At 43.7% G+C, this 19,244-nt stretch overlaps 1 protein-coding gene across 1 annotated transcript in view; it reads left to right on the top strand.

The window, feature by feature from the left end:
* Nucleotides 1-6,148: 6,148 nt before the first annotated feature.
* The window catches only part of LOC126177474 (serine proteinase stubble-like), a 382,648-nt gene continuing 369,552 nt past the window's right edge, over nucleotides 6,149-19,244 (top strand). The window contains exon 1 of the mRNA XM_049924460.1: nucleotides 6,149-6,213. Coding sequence (XP_049780417.1) covers nucleotides 6,149-6,213 — 65 coding nt within the window. The remainder of the gene's footprint in view (nucleotides 6,214-19,244) is intronic.

Genomic DNA, 19,244 nt, shown 5'->3' on the forward strand with positions numbered 1-19,244 from the left:
AAAGTCAGTTTGTGGAGTTGGATTTCTCTTGCTCATCATTCTCTGCTGTTGGGAAACATGTAGAAATTACATAGGGTAAACATATTGTACAACCTAATGTTTGGCACTGCCTCTATGTGTCTTTTTGTGCCCTTTGTCGGCACTTAACGTACTGTTCTGTTAAGTGGTTTTCCATGTCACCCACACTTCCTTAAACTATTATACCACCTTTGATACCAAATTAAGTAATTAGTTATGTCCTCCCACCAATTTCTGGTACACGTTTCGAATTTCACATGCTTTTGAACGTCATTTCTGGCGCATTCTTCTTTGTCACCCATCCCCTCATACTATTGTACTGCACCTGACATAAAAATTATGCAAATTAACCTATTGTTCTGCACTTAACCTGCTGTTCTGCTCCATGTCACCCGCTCACACAACCCCCCCTCCCCCTTAACTATTGTACCACTAACATCATGTTGATATAAAAAATTTATGCAAATTAATTAAATCGATACTGTTCACATGTATGGGGTAGTTTTTTTTCCTTAATTCGCAGCATCCTATTTGTCGGTGAAATCGATGGAACATAGTTTAAACGAAAGATCGCTAATAAAAAACACATTCCGCCATTCGACATCCAACGTAGATGCCAATGACTCCGCACACGTGCACCGGCAGTCAGGATGCATCGGTGCTCCCCGCAAAGTTACGAAGCGTTTGTCAGCTGCCAAGCGAGGCGTAGGTGTCAGTTCGGGCCCCACAAGGATGAGGTGGTGGCATCTCTTTCATACTTGACACTGTTGCTAGCGCGATGACACTTAGGTGCGGTGTGGGTCCAGTGCTGAGAGAGATGTTCCAATGCTTCCTAGCGATCCAAACGGGACAGCCTGTTTGTCACTGAATTTACCGGTCAAACTGCTGCTGCTGCAGGTGTGGGAGCACCATCCGCCATTGTTTTCTGCAGATGAGACTTTCAGCGGCAAAATTATTTGCTACAGATCGCTACATTGCACTGACAGTTAAACCCCGCAAAAGTTGTCTACAGATTATCAAATACATACAAGACTCACAAGTATATAGAGAGCCAGGAATATATTTACCAGTGTAACTACAATTAAATATTACAATTGCTGCTGCAGTCTGACACTCATAGATGTACAGGTAATGTCTCCTCTTGAGGCTGTGCTTCTGGTACAAATCTCAGTATCTATAGTGCACATAATTTTCAACGTAAAAATCTCTCTCATTTCCCTGCAGTTATCGATGTGCTGAATCTATATGTCCCTCACGATAGGACACACACTTATCTTCTCTGGTCATGCCTTAACATAAGCCACAGTAACATTACACTGTAATACATACACATTTTACACAAACAGTGAATTTATCTTTTATATCTGTACAGCACCCAAAAAGATAATGTTATGCCTACACTCACAACGGCTATATGTCTCGATTCTCCTCAGTCCTAGGAAATTATCTAACAAAGTGTTCGAATCAGCGCTTCTGGAACGTGCTGCACACTGCTAAGACTCTCTCAAACAAGTGCTACAAAGGACAGTCGTCCGGTAATATGTGTGATAATGAATGCTGCACCTGCGGACATAATGCTTGGAAAGACATGACCGACGCAGGTTGGCATACTGTAATCAACATCACTATCTATGGAACAACCCAGTCCCCCCACTGCTGGACCAAACTTCGAACATGGAGCATGTGTTCGGGTGTAATGCATGATTAGTCCACATCCGAACCCTATCCCAGATGTGACGTGTGGTGGATCCATCTCCGAGCATCAGTCCGGATGTATAGTGCGCTGCAGATCCACACTCGAATGCTAAATCAGATGTGGTATATTGTGGATCTGCAGCCCAACACCACTCTGTACCTTGTGTGTGACAGATCCACCTTCAAACCCTATTCCGGGAGCAGCATATTGTGGATCTGCATCCCAACATCACTCTGGTATAACTCGCAGCAGATCCACACTCGAATGCTAACTCAGGTCTACTGCTGGTCATGGGAGCCATCTGCAACACATGCATATGCATAGACATAAAGAAAACAGAGCAAATGCTCTCCAAATGTGGAATATGTAAGGGGGGGGGGGGTAGCGACTGGATACAATCGAGTAGAGTTCTATATTATGCATACCAATCAGTGAATTTGGCCTAGGTGTTGGCAGCTGTACTCCATTTACAAGTAATTTTAGAACACAGAACAAGAGTTTATGTCATTATCGCATGGATAGAACTGACATAAAATCGAAAAAATTGCGAAAAATGATGGGAGAATACAATACTGTAAATTGAGCGAATACACACCGAAATGCGGGGAAATTATGGAAGTACTTGTGTATTTATTGGTTGGCGCAGAACAATTTGTACATGGGAGCGAGTATGCGACAGCAAGAGGAATCCAAGAAAAAGTCGACATGGAAGCAGAGGGAACCAGGGAAGCAATCACTTTTTTTCATCAAGGCAGCATTATACTGTATGTCTGTTGAGGTACCAGTGATACATGTGAGTTGACTACAGTACCTGACGCTTTTCAGGAAGACAGAGAACAATCTGCCTCTAAATATACATGCATCTGCGTTAAAGGATAACAGAGAGTGGACGGGGTGATCGATTGAGATGGAGCTGTAACAAGGTACGATTTAATGGTAGACTGATGATGCATTCTAATGAGGAACAAGCTGCTGCAGGTCAATATTTCCGCTGTTCTGTCAGAATGCATCAGTCTTGTGACATAGCCTGCATTCGACTCATATACCACCATATGCCCTGTATGTGATTTAGAGCACTGTCTACTTGCGATCGTTAAGGGCAAACCTGCCAGTCATCAGAGGACTTCCATCTCAAGTGTGATGAAACGTGACACACTCCTCTAAACGAACTATGATTTATGCAGTGTACTCCATCCCCCTGTCGCATCTTGAGTGTAAAATCGAGACTTCAGCTTAATAACTAAGATGGTTCTAAGTTAGTGATAGGTGTTTGTGAGGCACTGCAATCCCCGTGTATACATTTGCCTGGCAGATGTGCTGTTTACAGAGTTAGCGGCTGAATGACTTGTAATTTCACATTTCGGATGCTGCTGCTATGCGTTTATCTGTTTCCTTGTAACAGGTATTCTCCATTACTAACGATCATTTTATGTAGGACTGATGTGGGCATAGTATAATTTCTGAACCGTGATCAGACGTAAACAGTGAACATTATACATCACCAGAAAGCTATATTGTGCTTGTATCACACAGAGACGATGTTTTAAAGAAGTAGATTTTCGCTTTACGGTTCGATAACATAGTTTACGTAGAGAAACCGAGAAGAACGATGTATGTCATGCGCTTGAAATATATTTCTTACATTGGAATATTAACAGTGCTGGATTCCATACAACTGATAGGTCGGAAACTGAAGCGACCTGACATTGTAGCCCGTTTTAAGTGCGGGACATTTTAGACTAAGGAATGCGTGTGTTTATGTTCACTCTTACCAATACCTTCCAGGTACTGATCCTAGACTCCGGAATAATACTTTAAAATTGATAGCTTGATTGATTTACGTAAAATTCTTCGAACTACACCTGTCTGGAGCTCCATCACGTACAAATCATCCGTTTGTTCTTCTTAACTGTCTGCTATTACATCACGACACTTTCAAACATGTTACTGCACATTGATAAGGAGTGCTAACCTCCTCGACATAGGCATATCTCGAGAAATCCCGTGTACTTGGATGGGTGAGGACTCGGCAAACTCCATTGATTCACAAAATGTAGAATGTAGCAGTCTACTTCGGGTCGGCTGCAGATTAAATCGGAAACGGCGCTGCAGGGTGGGTTGGCCAGCGACAGTGGGGGAGGGGGGGGGGGGGTCTTTCAGTCTCTAATTTTATCCTAAGACTGCGAGAATGCTCTGTGACTCCCATCAGCATAGAGACAGATCGTAAATTAAGCACTATGCTCGTGGTGTCAGAAATATATGATGTATGTGTTCGAGAATTAACAATGAATACACGTACTGCACTGTCATCTATCTACATTCGCGATGATACTCGCAAAGTGGAGAAGAGGTTGTTTAGCTATGATAATGAAATTGGGAAACCTGCTGTCGCATGATTGGTCAGTGTTGAAATTACTGGAAAATTGCTAAAATTGTTCGCATTATCAACTGTGATGGTTATTATTTCAGTACATTGACGGGGTCTTTTCCATCCAATCTTCTGGCACGCTGTTGGTTACCACATAATGATTGACTGACAACGCTTGTTTGAGTTTAAGAAAGAGTTTTGTAGAGGGGTAACACCTTCTCACTGTAGCTAGCACTGAAACAGTGATCGCGTACATGACTGCAATATGAGGAATCAGTCGAAATGGAACGCAGAGCCATCAGATATTCTGTCACTGTGACAGATGAGTTCAAATGTAGAGCTCGTCAATCAGTTTCACTGTAGTTTGGAAACTCTCCACAACGCCGCAAAACTCTTCCAGTTACCTTATGTTGTAACTGACTTTTATTTAAAATCATCCAAAGTGTGTGTGTGTGGTGTGTTACGGTAGCAGCAAACAACATTATTTTACACTGTGTGACATCTAGTTTTCTGCGACAAGGCATGGATCACAACGTGTTAATGGCAGTTTAGAACCTGGCACAGACCTCAAAGTCGTGGTGGAAAAACAAAATGTATAGTAGCGTACAAAGCGAGTTACAGCAGAAAAAAAAACTATGTTTCAAACAACGAGACGGTCACAGGGAGCGTCTCTTGCGACTTACAGTATAGACTGCAGGACACGATCATCCTCCTACAGTGAAGGCGATGAAACTTTAAACTGGTCTGTGCAGTTGATCAATACCTGTAAATTTAACAGGATCATAATGTGTGCTCGATGCTGGCATGCATACAGTATTTGTTTTTGATATGAGAGAGGAGAGAGACACAGTAAAAATCTTATTGAGTTCTCTATCAGATGAAGTTAATCGTCAGCTAACGAAATCATGCAAAAGTCTTTATTTAAACAATTGTAGACAGCACCACCATCCAGTGTGTTCGCCAAGAGGTCTGGACTCCAACTGACTTAGTACACACTACCACCAGCAGAGGGCGCTGTCGTCCGTGACGTCATCTGATGATGCGACTACCGTTATTCAAGATGGCGGCATACATTGTGTTCACTGCGAGGCGTAGTACATATTGACACCACCAGAGAGCGCTACCATGGACTTAGGATGAATTTTCGCGAATGCCACACCCACCTGGACTTGGAAGGAAATAGTTAGAGTCTCCATCACGATCCTCAACCGACCGCCACGTCCCCTTACCAACCCATGTTGTCAGGCTAACGTACACTAATGTGTACTAAAGTGTACTAACGTGCACTAACAGGTACTAACGTGCACAGTGCATGACGCCATCCAAGATGGGGGGGGGGGAGAATGGTGGGAAAGCGACTCTGCCTATGATGGACATATATGTTTTTATTTTGCAAGCAATGTCTCCTCCACAGGATCTAGACTCCAAATGACCTAGTACACATTACTGCCACCAGAGGTGCTGTCATCCCTCTTGTGACCTAATCTGGAGGGAGAAAATGGCGTGAATATTACTCAGCCTGCGCTAGCCTGCTGGGGAGGGTAAGGAAGGAGTGTACTCTATTTATCTCTGAACATTTTAATTAGGGATGGAGTATATTTATCAGACTGATACAAAACACATGCTCTGAGATGCCTGGGTTCACACCACACAACCCACAGATCTGCAAACTACTCCTAAATAGCACTCACCAGACACGAAAACTACTCCTAATTTACCGAGATAATTTCAGTACAGACATGCAGACTCCTCCTAAATAATGCAGCACAGTGATGTGTAGACACGCTCAGTACTCGTAAACTGTCCAAATAACCCAAAGCGCAACTTGCAGACATGCTCGCAAAATAATGCAACAGACACGCAATCAACGCACGCAGACACCGTCCTCCACCCCCTGTCCAGTAGAGTGCAGTGGTGGTTAGCGGCAAACCACGCGAAGTGAGGTGGCCGTCAGCTGTCAAACTACAAAACTACACACAGGTGCCCTCAGGCATGATGCAGTGACATACTGTTCATACTTGACACGAGAGAAATTCCTATCCAAATACATGTTCACCTAGGCACCGATGCTGGCGGAACCAGCCAGGGACACGTGCACTGTCACACTTGCGAGCCGCCACCGGACGCAAGTGTAAGTTGCATCTATTTTCAAGAATACAGCAACTGTTATACTGACGTCACAGAACTCCAAGGCACAACCCCATATGCGAGACACCCCCGGACAGCACTTGTCTTTACTGTTGATGACAGTGTAGCTACAAACCTTTGCAAACGCATCTAACAATGTTCTCAATCTTACACTCATGTCACGTGACTATGTACAAAAAACAAGAAGTGTGTCGACCTCGCGGAAATTGTATACTGTCACAGAAATAGTTAACGCTTGCTTTCTTTACGTCTCAGCTTGTATGCAAGAAAGTTATTGCCCTAACAGAACCTGTTTACGAAAATAACGCATAATAACGTCGAATGCAGGCTTCCCAGCGCTCCTAACGTGATAGCTTTCCTGCTCTCAACATACGCAGATGTTCTCACTGCTATGTAGAGGCTCCTATATCACAGCACAAAGGATCTGAATGAATAGAGCATTATGACTGGCTCTTATCGAATTTACCCGCCGAATTACTGTTGTCGTCGGTATCAAAGCACCATCCACCATTTCTTTCTTTCTGCAGACAGGACTTTCAGTGGTAAAATTATTTTGCACAGCTCGCTAAAGTGTATTGACAGTTAAATGCGTAAAGTTGTCTATAGATCATCAAATACATGTGAGACTCACAAGGATATTTGAATCCAAGAACATATTCAACAGTGTAAGTACAATTAAATATTACAATTGCTGCAATAGTTTGACACCGATCGATGTACATACATGTTATGTCTCCTCTTGATGGCTGTGCTTCTGGAACAAATCTCAGTATCTATAGCGCAAATAATTTTCCACATAAAAAATCTCTCGTGTTTATCGATGTACTGAATCTATACATAGTCATGATAGGACACACCATCATCCTCTCTAGTCATGCCACAACATAAACCACAGTAACCTTACAATGCAATATATACACATTTTACACAACATGATCCACATTAACTTTACAATGCAATATATACACATTTTACACGAACAGTGCACTTGTCTTTTACATCTGTACAGCACCAGAAAAAATTATGCTATACCTACACTTACACCTGCTATATGTCACGATGCTCCTCAGTCCTAGGGAAGCACTATCTGCCTTTTCTTTCTTTCTGCAGACGAGACTTTCACTGATCGCCATATTGCAGCGACAACTAAACCTCGCAAAGTGCCATACATATCGTCAAATACGGAAAGACTTACTCAATTACACTGTTCTCCCACTGATGACAAGTGCTTGAATACAAGAGCACTACTATTTTCGCATATTTTACGATAATATTATATCATTTTCGCGGTACTTCTCGATATCAAGCACACAGAAGTAGCCTTCCGATCGCTCACGAGACGTAAGTCCGAAGATATACCCTGGAAATTATTTCTCTACAAACCCGATACTGTAGCTAGGTGGAGCGTGCTCTAGACCACTGAGTAACTATAAACAAACAAATGAAAAATGATATTTCCACCCACGAATACACCGATCTTACTGACGTAACAGATTCCAAATCATCCCTATAATTTAGAAGCCAAGTAAGGTGTTTCTCATGTCTAGAGAACAAGGAAATGTCTCTTTCACGAGTTAGATGCACACTCCACAATCGATCTTCTCTCAACTAAATAAAGGCGCGAAATGTGCAGAAGCGGTCAACCGAGCAATTTACATAGGAGGGAACAACAGTCCAACACAAACGCATCTCCATATTCGTTCTCGAATTTTCGCATGATCACGAAAGCTATCCAACACATACTAAGTATTAGTTCGCTATTCGGTGGTCTAGAGGATGGAAAAGTTAGCTCAGATACATTCTTACGCTCCAACAGGCCTTTGCATTCGGACTGATGCTGCCATTAACGGGAAACGTGAATCAATCCCACCACAGCCCATGCATACACAGAAACATTCTAAAAAAACCGCTGCATATATGTTTTATCATTATACTTACAATTAAATGTTACGATCGCGGTCTCAATTGAACGGTATTCAACAATGAGCAAAGTATAGGAAATACGCTCTGCTGAAGGCTATGGCTCTGGAAATGGAAATCTATATATATCTTCCTTACGACTGGACAGAGTCATTTCCTTTACACAAACGTATACTTTATAAACCTGATACGCAAGTGTGAACGTATCATGTGTCCCCTACTACTAAGTATAATACTTTGTCAATAGCTGATTGCCTATGATGCGAAATAATACTGACCGATAATCAACGATGTGTATGCATGTCTCTTAGATTTCTTCCTGCGAGTGCTACCACTGTGTTTTAAAAAGAGAGACGTAATCGGCCAGATGTTAAAAAAAACGATCGCAACAACTATTGCATGTTACTGTCTCAAGCGATCTTGGTTCTACAACTGAACACAAGTATCCATCTTAAACGCTATACACTAATTAACTGAGCCATTTTCCGCAGCCATATATGAAACCACTTGCGTGCAACTCATTCCACGCAACGAGTGGCGCAACCCAATGTCGTCTTGTAAACTAGGCTTTAGACTAGGGCAGCCAGTGGCGCCGTCACAAGGTGGCTGCCTTACCCCGCCACCACGTCGGCCGCCACTGGTGGCGGAGAGTCATGGTGGGGCATTGTGTCAAACATAGCCTCTTCCACTGGGTCATCAGGCGGCGCAGTCAGTCCCGCGACCACCATTCGGTTTGACCACCATGTCGTCAGTTCGCTGCTGTGCGTTAGTGACCACTGAACATTTCGGACAACAACTATACATACATGCTCCTCCTAGCGCTTTTAATGAAAAGGAGAAGGCGAAGGGAGAGGAAGATGCATGTACACCCTGTGCTATAGTTAAGAGAATCTAAAGGGTTGTATTATACTCTTTTGATGAACTGTGATTAGACAACAAGTTTTTTAACTACCTACGAATGTCTAAATCGTCTTTTTTTTGAGTTACTGTCGTTAATAAAGGCTGATATTACCGGGAAAGGAACGAAAATGAGAAAGTGTATCTCACCAGAGGAAAAATTATCAGTCATTTTGAGTTAAGTAAACCAATAAATTGCTTTGAAAGTTATTAAATTTTTTGCCTCAGCAAATATTAGTTACTTTTGAAAACGGTTAACATACCCTATTATGTCAAAAGGAAATTGATTCAAGATTAATTTTTAAAATAGCTGCCTTTTATTTATTTTTTGCTAATATTCACATGGGTGTTAAAACACCAAGCAGAATAGTCTGATTTAAGTGTGACAAAAAGCAGAACACTAATAAGAACTTTTATTTACAAAAATAACAGTGATAAGAACATTTATTTCGAAACGTTTTGTACATTATATGTGTGGAATATTTGTATATATACATTACATATTGAAGAGCAAAGGTTCACTCATTTGACTATTAGAATCTTCATTTGATGTGACTGAATTATCTGCACATGGAGGAGATTGTAAGGGCACGTTTGCATTTGGGAATTGTTGAAACTGAGTCTGGAAAAATTGAACTTGTGATTGCTTATCCACTAGTCCTGGCTGAAACATTGTTTTCTGTTGCATAGGATGTTGTTCCATAGGCCGATATGGCATGCACTGCATTTGCATAGGCTGTGGTTCTGTAGGATAGTGTAGCATTGATGGTGGTGGCAGAGGAGTGAAAGGTCCAGTATAACCCATTTACCGCCATCCTTACTGTACAGGTATTTGGACAGCAGCGACGAGAGGAATCATGTCTGGCCAGAGTTTTAATTTGTTTTCAACAGGTACTTTATGAATCTCAGTTAACATAGAGAAGAGAAACAGCTTATCCTCATCTGTTTCATGTAAAGTACGAGATTTGTCTTCCGATGCAATCTTTTCTTTAGAACTTCAATTTGCTCATCGTCGTTGCTGGTTCTTTTTTTAGATTTGTGCTGAGAGATCCTGCATGGAGGTCCATTATCAAACGAAATAGAAGTTTCATTTTTTTTCTTCATTCATAATGTCTTCTTCGTCCAGGATTGCTGTAAATTGATTAGTGTAATAGGAACAGCGCCTCCGGTGGCGTGGCTGGCTGCGTCGCCTAGCGGCCTAGTGTAATAAGGCCCTATAATGTCACCAACAATCTCAACTAGCTCACATCAAAACAAAAGCAGTGAGACAACAACAATACTATTTGGAAATTTAGGCAGGGATATGAATACAACGGAAATGTTAAGACGTCCTCTTAACGAAACACAGGTATGAACACCAGCATCTCACGCTGTAAAAGCAAACAAAACTCACCAGCAACCAAAACAAGAGTGTGGCAACGTGCAGTAGCCTGGAGATAACTTCGGCCGCTGCTGACCACAGACTCTATAACGGACATAAATCCGTACAGTAGTTGCAACATTGTGCAAGAAAAATATTTTTGTCTAACAGATTACATCGACGATGCGTGTTTCTACAGCACCATGTGGCGAGTCACATCAAGCGTCCCCGCTAACCTGACGAACTTTTTTCTCAAAAAAAAAAAAATAAAAAAAACAGATGAACTTTCCCAGCGCACAACACTCCAAACGGTTACAGCTCTAGAGTACAAGAAATGGAAGAAGTCCGCCGCGCGGGATTAGCCGAGCGGTCTCAGGACTGCAGCAGTCATGGTGTGTGCGGCTGGTCCCGGCGAAGGTTCGAGTCCTCCCTTGGACATGGGTGTGTGTGTTTGTCCTTAGGATAATTTAAGTTAAGTAGTGTGTAAGCTTAGGGACTGATAACCTTAGCACTTAAGTCCCATAAAATTTCACACATATCTGAATATTTTTGAAGAAGTCCCCAGTAACAAGAACGGGATCGTGACACAAGCCGTTAAACACAACACACCACAGTTAACAGGAGTACATAAAAACTACGATAGAATCCGAGACACGGTCAAGCTCATCCAGAAGAGCATTATGACACAAACGAAACATCAGCACATCTGGGCGCACCCAAACAACATAAACGTAAATTAATTCTTCCGTCATGAAATGACTTGTTACCTACAATGAAATAACAACTGCAGAAAAATATGAATATGGCACATCAAAGTGTAAACCGTACATTCAAACCGTGCTTTTCATCTACGGTAAGTATACGCACGAAAAAGCAACTCTAAAGCGAGAAACAATTACCTGTGTGAAAAAAAAAACGCGAACAGAAAACTTCAAACAACAGAAAGTTACCAAAAACCGTATGGATAGTAAAAACAACATGAACACACAAAAAGCTCACAGTAGAAAATCACAACAATCCGTAACTGACGAAACACCGCAGCACTCGAAACCGGAAACTACATCAAGAGCTAAATAACACGATACAGTGAAGAAATCCTAGTACAAAGTTAAACGACATATCTATGAACAGGAAAGCTGTCACAAGATACCTTGACATTTGTACTGATGAAGCCATTTTGACTATTTTTCGACCGTGACTGTCTCAAGAAATATGTAAAGGATTTTTTTTTTAAATAGCGCTACCTGTCACAAACTTTGTCAACTATTGTATTGCTTATTTATCTAAATAAATAAGTAATACAATAGTTGACAAAGTTTTTATTTAAATAAATAAGTAATACAATAGTTGACAAAGTTTGTGACTGCTAGCGGTAGTTTAAAAAACCTTTACATATACTGATGAAGATTTACACTTTAACGAATATGCCAGACTAACAATTAACAAAGCAACGAAACTGATTCATAAACTTGCATGACTGAACCCTATACGATACAGACTACCCCTACAGACAATGACGACATATTATACAGCACTCTTTGAGTCAATAACTTGTTTTGCGGCTAGTGCTTGTCACATCGATTATGCTTAAGTACACATAAAACCATTGTGAGGCGCCAACAGAGAGGTGTTCTCCTCAGAATCTCAGGAGCTTTCGGCACAGCCTCAGTTAAAGCACTATGTGTCATACTGGGAGTTTTTCCTACAGCTATTACAGTTCGCCACAGAGCAGCATCCGACCGGCTGAAGAGGGGATGATGTGACAAAATGAGAGAAATAACTGGACAAGACATAATCGACAAATGGAGATTAAACTATTGGAGAACTGATTCATGGCAGACAGAATGGTACTCAACTGACAATGCAAGTATTGGAACAAGGTGGGCACCAGTCCAAAGTACCGTTATCCAACCTGGAGCAATGACATCATCCAAGATGGCGGCCGTGACGTCAATCAAGATGGAGGATTTTGGTGGGAAATTTGAATTTTTGCAGGAAAGTGCCACGCCCCCCTCCCCCCCCCCCAGAAAAACGGTGCGAAGTTCAAATTAGAGCAGGGTAATGCACCACACCCCGGTTATCTCTACTAAGCAAAGAAAATGGTGGGAAGATAGCTCACTTGGCCTACCTCCACTAACCTAAGTCACCTGACCACCACTTCCTCCTAAGAACTGGAGTAAACAAAGCTCACTTGGGGTTTCGCTAACAACCTAAGAAAGTTGTTGCAAACGAAGCTCACCTCCACTAACCTAAGTCACCCAACCATCACCTCTTCCTAGGGGTTGGTGATAAAAGGACTCAGCCTGCACTAGGCTGCTGGAGAGAGGAAAGAGTGTACTTTATTTATTTTGGAGCAATTTATTTAGGGGTGGAGTATATTTATCACAGAACACACACTCTGACATGCTCCACAGCATACGGATCTGCAAACTACACATGTGCTTGCTAATTGTAAACAGTCAAAAATAATGCATTGCACAGCATACAGACATGCAATCCACTCGTAAATAATCCAGTATATTTACGTCCAGAGAGCCAAACAACCCTTAAATTGTCAAAATAATAATCCATCTAAAAGACCCTGCAAACATACTTGCTAATCGACAACTGTCAAAATCATACACCAGTCTTTATTTAAACAATTTAAGGCAACACCACCACCCAGTGTATTCGCCAGTGAATCCAGAGCCCAACTGGCTTAGTTCATATCGATGCCACTAGAGGATGCTGTAGTGATGTCAGGTGATGACGCAAGTACGTAATCTAAGATGTGTGTTCATCACGAGCTCCAGAGCCCAACTGGCTCAGTTCATATCGTAGCCACCAGAGAGCGCTACCGTGACATCAGGTGATGACGCAAGTACAGGTACCCATGATGGCGTCAAACAGCGTGTTCTCCACGAGTTCTAGCACTCAGTACCACCAGCAGAGAACCCTATCGTCCGTTTCGTGACGTAACCCAAGATGGCTGGGGTAATGGCGTGACTCTGGATACAAGTCTTTATTTTGCAAACAGTCTCTCCACCACGAGATTTAGAGTCCAACTGACCTAGTACACTGTACTGTCACCAAATGATGCTGTCTTTCCTCCTGTGACCTAATCCAAGATGGTGGGGGGAAAATGGCGCGAAATTGACTCAGCCTGCTCTGGACTGCTGGGGAGAGTAAAGAAGGATTACACTCTATTTATTTTGAAACAACTTGTTTAGGGATGGAATATATCTATCACAGTGATACAAAACACCCACCTTGATGTGTCTGGGATCATGTTGCACAGCCCACAGACACACAACCAACTCCTAATTTCAGTACACAATAGCAAACTGCTCCTAAATAATGCTTCACACTCATGTGTAGACGCGCTCAATACTGTCCAAATAGTGCATAGCATGGCCAACAGACCTGCTTGTGAAATAATGCAATCAACCCATGCAAGCAGTCAGCCACCCCCTATCCAATAGAGTACACAGGAGGTAGCAATAAGTGACGCATCTGTCAAATGTCAAACTGTGCACAGCTGCCCACAAGCATGAGGTTGTGACATCCCCATTCATACTTCACATCTGAGAATTTCCTATCACCTAGACGCAGATGATGACGTGATCGCAAAGCACCGGAGCGAAGACATATTTACAGAGTGCACATATGATCGAAGCTGGTCCGCACATGCCACAAACCCCGCTAAGTGAGGTGGCTGTTGGCTGTCAAAGCACACATAGGCCCCCGCTCAGATCCCGTGCACTCCGTCTCAGCAGCAGCGAGCCGCAGTCATCGAATGCAGGAGAAAGTTACATACCTCTATACAGTAATGGTTATACTGAGATCATAGCATTCCAAGGTGCGCTCACGCCAATCTCATATGCGAGACATCTCCAGGCACCACTTGTCTTTACCACTGAAGTCAGAATAGCACAGGATGCGTTGACACACACCTTCAGCCGTGCATATCTGCCCCAACGTGGCTCCCGCCTCGCCGCGTGGCGATTCAGCATCTAAAACGTTATTCTTATGTCACATGGCCTTGTGAAAAAAATAGCTACCAACTCGACCTCTCGGGATGTGTATAGCGTCCCAGAAATAGTTAACGCTCGCTTTCTTGATGTCTTAGTTTGTGTGCTCGAAAATTCTTACTGTAACGGAACCTGTTTACGAAAATACACTACTGGCCATTAAAATTGCTACACCAAGAAGAAATGCACATGATAAACGGATATTCATTGGACAGGTATATTATACTAGAACTGACATGTTATTACATTTTCACGTAATTTGGGTGCATAGATCCTGAAAAATCAGTACCCAGAACAACCACCTCTGGCTGTAATAACAGCCTTGATATATCTGGGCATTGAGTCAAACCCGAGCTTGGATGGCGTGTACAGGTACAGCTGCTCATGCAGCTTCAACACGATACCACAGTTCATCAAGAGTAGTGACTGGCGTATTGTGACGAGCCAGTTGCTCGGCCACCATTGACCAGACATTTTCAGTTGGTGAGAGATCTGGAGAATGTGCTGGCCAGGGCAGCAGTCGAACATTTTCTGTATCCAGAAAGGCCCGTACAGAACCTGCAACATGCGGTCGTCCATTATCCTGCTGCTATCCTGAAATGTAGGGTTTCGCAGGGATCGAATGAAAGGTAGAGCCACAGGTCGTAACACATCTGAAATGTAACATCCACTGTTCAAAGTGCTGTCAATACGAACAAGAGGTGATCGAGATGTGTAACCAATGGCACACCATACCATCACGCCGGGTGACACGCCAGTATGGCGATGACGAATACACGCTTCCAATGTGCGCGATGTCGCCAAACACGGATACTACCATCATGATGCTGTAAACAGAACCTGGATTCATCCGAAAAAAATGATGTTTTGCCATTTGTGCACCCAGGTTCGTCGTCGAGTACACCATCGCAGGCGCTCCTGTCTGTGATGCAGCGTCAAGGGTAACCGCAGCCATGGTCTCTGAGCTGACAGTCAATGCTGCTGCAAACGTCATGGAATTGTTCATGCAGACGGTTGTTGTCTTGCAAACGTCCCCATCTGTTGACTCAGGGATCGAGACGTGGCTGCACGATCCGTTACAGTCATGCGGATAAGATGCCTGTCATCTCGACCGCTAGTGATATGAGGCCGTTGGGTTCCAGCACGGCGTTCCACATTACCCTCCTGAACCCACCGAGCCCATATTCTGCCAACAGTCATTGGATCTCGACCAACGCGAGCAGCAATGTCGCGATAAACCACAATCGCGATAGGCTACAATCTGACCTTTATCAAAGTCGGAAACGTAATGGTACGCATTTACCCTCCTTACACGAGGCATCACAACAACGGTTCACCAGGCAACGTCGGTCAACTGTTGTTAGTGTATGAGAAATCGGTTGTAAACTTTCCTCTTGTCAGCACGTTGTAGGTGTCGCCACCGGCGCCAACCTTGTGTGAATGCTCTGAAAGGCTAATCATTTGCATATCACAGCATCTTCTTCCTGTCGGTTAAAATTCGTGTCTGTAGCACGTCATCTCCGTGGTGCAGCAATTTTAATGGCCAGTAGTGTAACATCGATTGCACTCTTCCTGCTCTCAACAGACGCAAACGTTCCCTCCGGTATGTAGATGCTCCTGTATCCCAGAACAAACGATGGAGCATTATGATTGGCTCTTATTGAATTTACTCACCTAATTACTGATGCCATCGGTATGGAAGCACCATCCACCTTTTCTTTCTCTGGCTTTCAGAGGTAAAATTATTTTGCACAGATCGCTAATCTGCATTGACAGTTAAACTCGTAAAGTTGTCTACGTCTACTCATTATCAAATACATACTAGACTCCCAAGAATATTGGAAGCCAGGAAGATATTTACCAGTGTAACTACCGGTACAATTAAACATTACGATTGCTGCTACTTTCCGACACCAACCAATGTGTAAGTAATATCTCCTCTTGACGATTGTGCTTCAATAACTATAGCACATATAATTTTCCAAGTACAAAATCTCTCGTGGTTATCCATGTACTGAATCTAAATGTCCCTTGCGATAGGACACACAGCCATCCTCTCTAGTCATCCTATAACATAAACCACACTAACTTTACAATGCAATATATACACAGTTTGCACAGTGTAAGCCACAGTAACTTTACAATACAATATATACGCATTTTACACTTACAGTGCAGTTATCTTTTTTATCTGTAGAGCACCCGAAAAAATTATCCTATGCCTACACTCACACCATCTATATTTCACAAGCCCACCCCCTCCCAGTCCCAGGGAACCACCGTCAGCCTTTTGTCAGTCTACAGACACTACATTCAACTGTAATAAAGTATATTACACTGATCACCATATTGCATCGACAACTAAACATCGCAAAGTTGTCTACAGATCATCAAATACATACGAGACTCGCAAGAATATTGGACCATGAAACCGATCTCCATCCCGGCAATACATCACCAAGTACCGTCTCGATCTAGTAAACATGCAATTCATATCCCCAACCATACAAAATCATCCCTTTTACATCAGCGAACTGAAGACGCTCTCAGAACTCTTCTACAAATTCAAGATCGTGTCCCCTCGGCACAAATGCGTTACTGTCTCTGCCTCCTTGCCTGCTCGTTTTTCTATGCACATCTCCAAACTCGTGGATTACAAGAACGCACGTATTTTCACCATAATATTATACCATTTTCGCGAAACTTCCCGATATCAAGCACTAGCCTACCGAGCGCTACCGCAACATAATTCTCGAGATATAGACTGGAAATTATTTCTCTACAAACCCCAAACTTTAGGGAAGTGCAGCATGCTGTAAGCCACAGAGTAACTAGAAACAAATAGACGAAACTGATATTTCCACTCACGAATAGCGAAGTCTGTCATGTAACAGATCCTGAATCATCCATATAGTTTACAAGTCAACTAAGGTCTTTCCCATGTCTAGAGAACAGGTAAACGTGTCTCCCACACCCCACATTCGATCTTCCCTCAACTAAATAAATGCGCGAAATGTGTACAAACAGTCAACTGAACAATTTACATGGGAGTGAATAACACTCCAACGCAATCGTACCATTTTCTCAAAGTTCCACTTGATCACGCTATCTGGTAGTCTAGAAAAGGGCAAAGTAAACTCATATAGATTCCTACAATCCAACAGGCCTCTGCATTTGCACGGATGCTGCCGTTAATAGGAAACGTCAATCATTACCACCACAGACTTTGCATGCACGGAGTCACTCTGGAAAACCGGTCACATATACACTCCTGGAAATTGAAATAAGAACACCGTGAATTCATTGTCCCAGGAAGGGGAAACTTTATTGACACATTCCTGGGGTCAGATACATCACATGATCACACTGACAGAACCACAGGCACATAGACACAGGCAACAGAGCATGCACAATGTCGGCACTAGTACAGTGTATATCCACCTTTCGCAGCAATGCAGGCTGCTATTCTCCCATGGAGACGATCGTAGAGATGCTGGATGTAGTCCTGTGGAATGGCTTGCCATGCCATTTCCACCTGGTGCCTCAGTCGGACCAGCGTTCGTGCTGGACGTGCAGACCGCGTGAGACGACGCTTCATCCAGTCCCAAACATGCTCAATGGGGGACAGATCCGGAGATCTTGCTCGCCAGGGTAGTTGACTTACACCTTCTAGAGCACGTTGGGTGGCACGGGATACATGCGGACGTGCATTGTCCTGTTGGAACAGCAAGTTCCCTTGCACGGTCTAGGAATGGTAGAACGATGGGTTCGATGACGGTTTGGATGTACCGTGCACTATTCAGTGTCCCCTCGACGATCACCAGTGGTGTACGGCCAGTGTAGGAGATCGCTCCCCACACCATGATGCCGGGTGTTGGCCGTGTGTGCCTCGGTCGTATGCAGTCCTGATTGTGGCGCTCACCTGCACGGCGCCAAACACGCATACGACCATCATTGGCACCAAGGTAGAAGCGACTCTCATCGCTGAAGACGACATGTCTCCATTCGTCCCTCCATTCACGCCTGTCGCGACACCACTGGAGACGGGCTGCACGATGTTGGGGCGTGAGCGGAAGACGGCCTAACGGTGTGCGGGACCGTAGCCCAGCTTCATGGAGACGGTTGCGAATGGTCCTCGCCGATACCCCAGGAGCAACAGTGTCCCTAATTTGCTGGGAAGTGGCGGTGCGGTCCCCTACGGCACTGCGTAGGATCCTACGGTCTTGGCGTGCATCCATGCGTCGCTGCGGTCCGGTCCCAGGTCGACGGGCACGTGCACCTTCCGCTGACCACTGGTGACAACATCGATGTACTGTGGAGACCTCACGCTCCACGTGTTGAGCAATTCGGCGGTACGTCCACCCGGCCTCCCGCATGCCCACTATACGCCCTCGCTCAAAGTCCGTCAACTGCACATACTGTTCACGTCCACGCTGTCGCGGAATGCTACCAGTGTTAAAGACTGCGATGGAGCTCCATATGCCACGGCAAACTGGCTGACACTGATGGTGGCGGTGCACAAATGCTGCGCAGCTAGCGCCATTCGACGACCAACACCGCGGTTCCTGGTGTGTCCGCTGTGCCATGTGTGTGATCATTGCTTGTACAGCCCTCTCGCAGTGTCCGGAGCAAGTATGGTGGGTCTGACACACCGGTGTCAATGTGTTCTTTTTTCCATTTCCAGGAGTGTATGTTTATCAATATACTTACAAATAAATGTTACAATCGCACTCTCAATTGAACAACATTCGAGAATGAGGGAAGTATGGGAAATACACCCTCTTGTGGGCAGTTGCTCTGGAAATAGCAGTACCTACCTTACAACTG

This window comes from Schistocerca cancellata, chromosome 1, assembly GCF_023864275.1.
Source record: "Schistocerca cancellata isolate TAMUIC-IGC-003103 chromosome 1, iqSchCanc2.1, whole genome shotgun sequence".
In the NCBI taxonomy this organism is placed as follows: domain Eukaryota; kingdom Metazoa; phylum Arthropoda; class Insecta; order Orthoptera; family Acrididae; genus Schistocerca; species Schistocerca cancellata.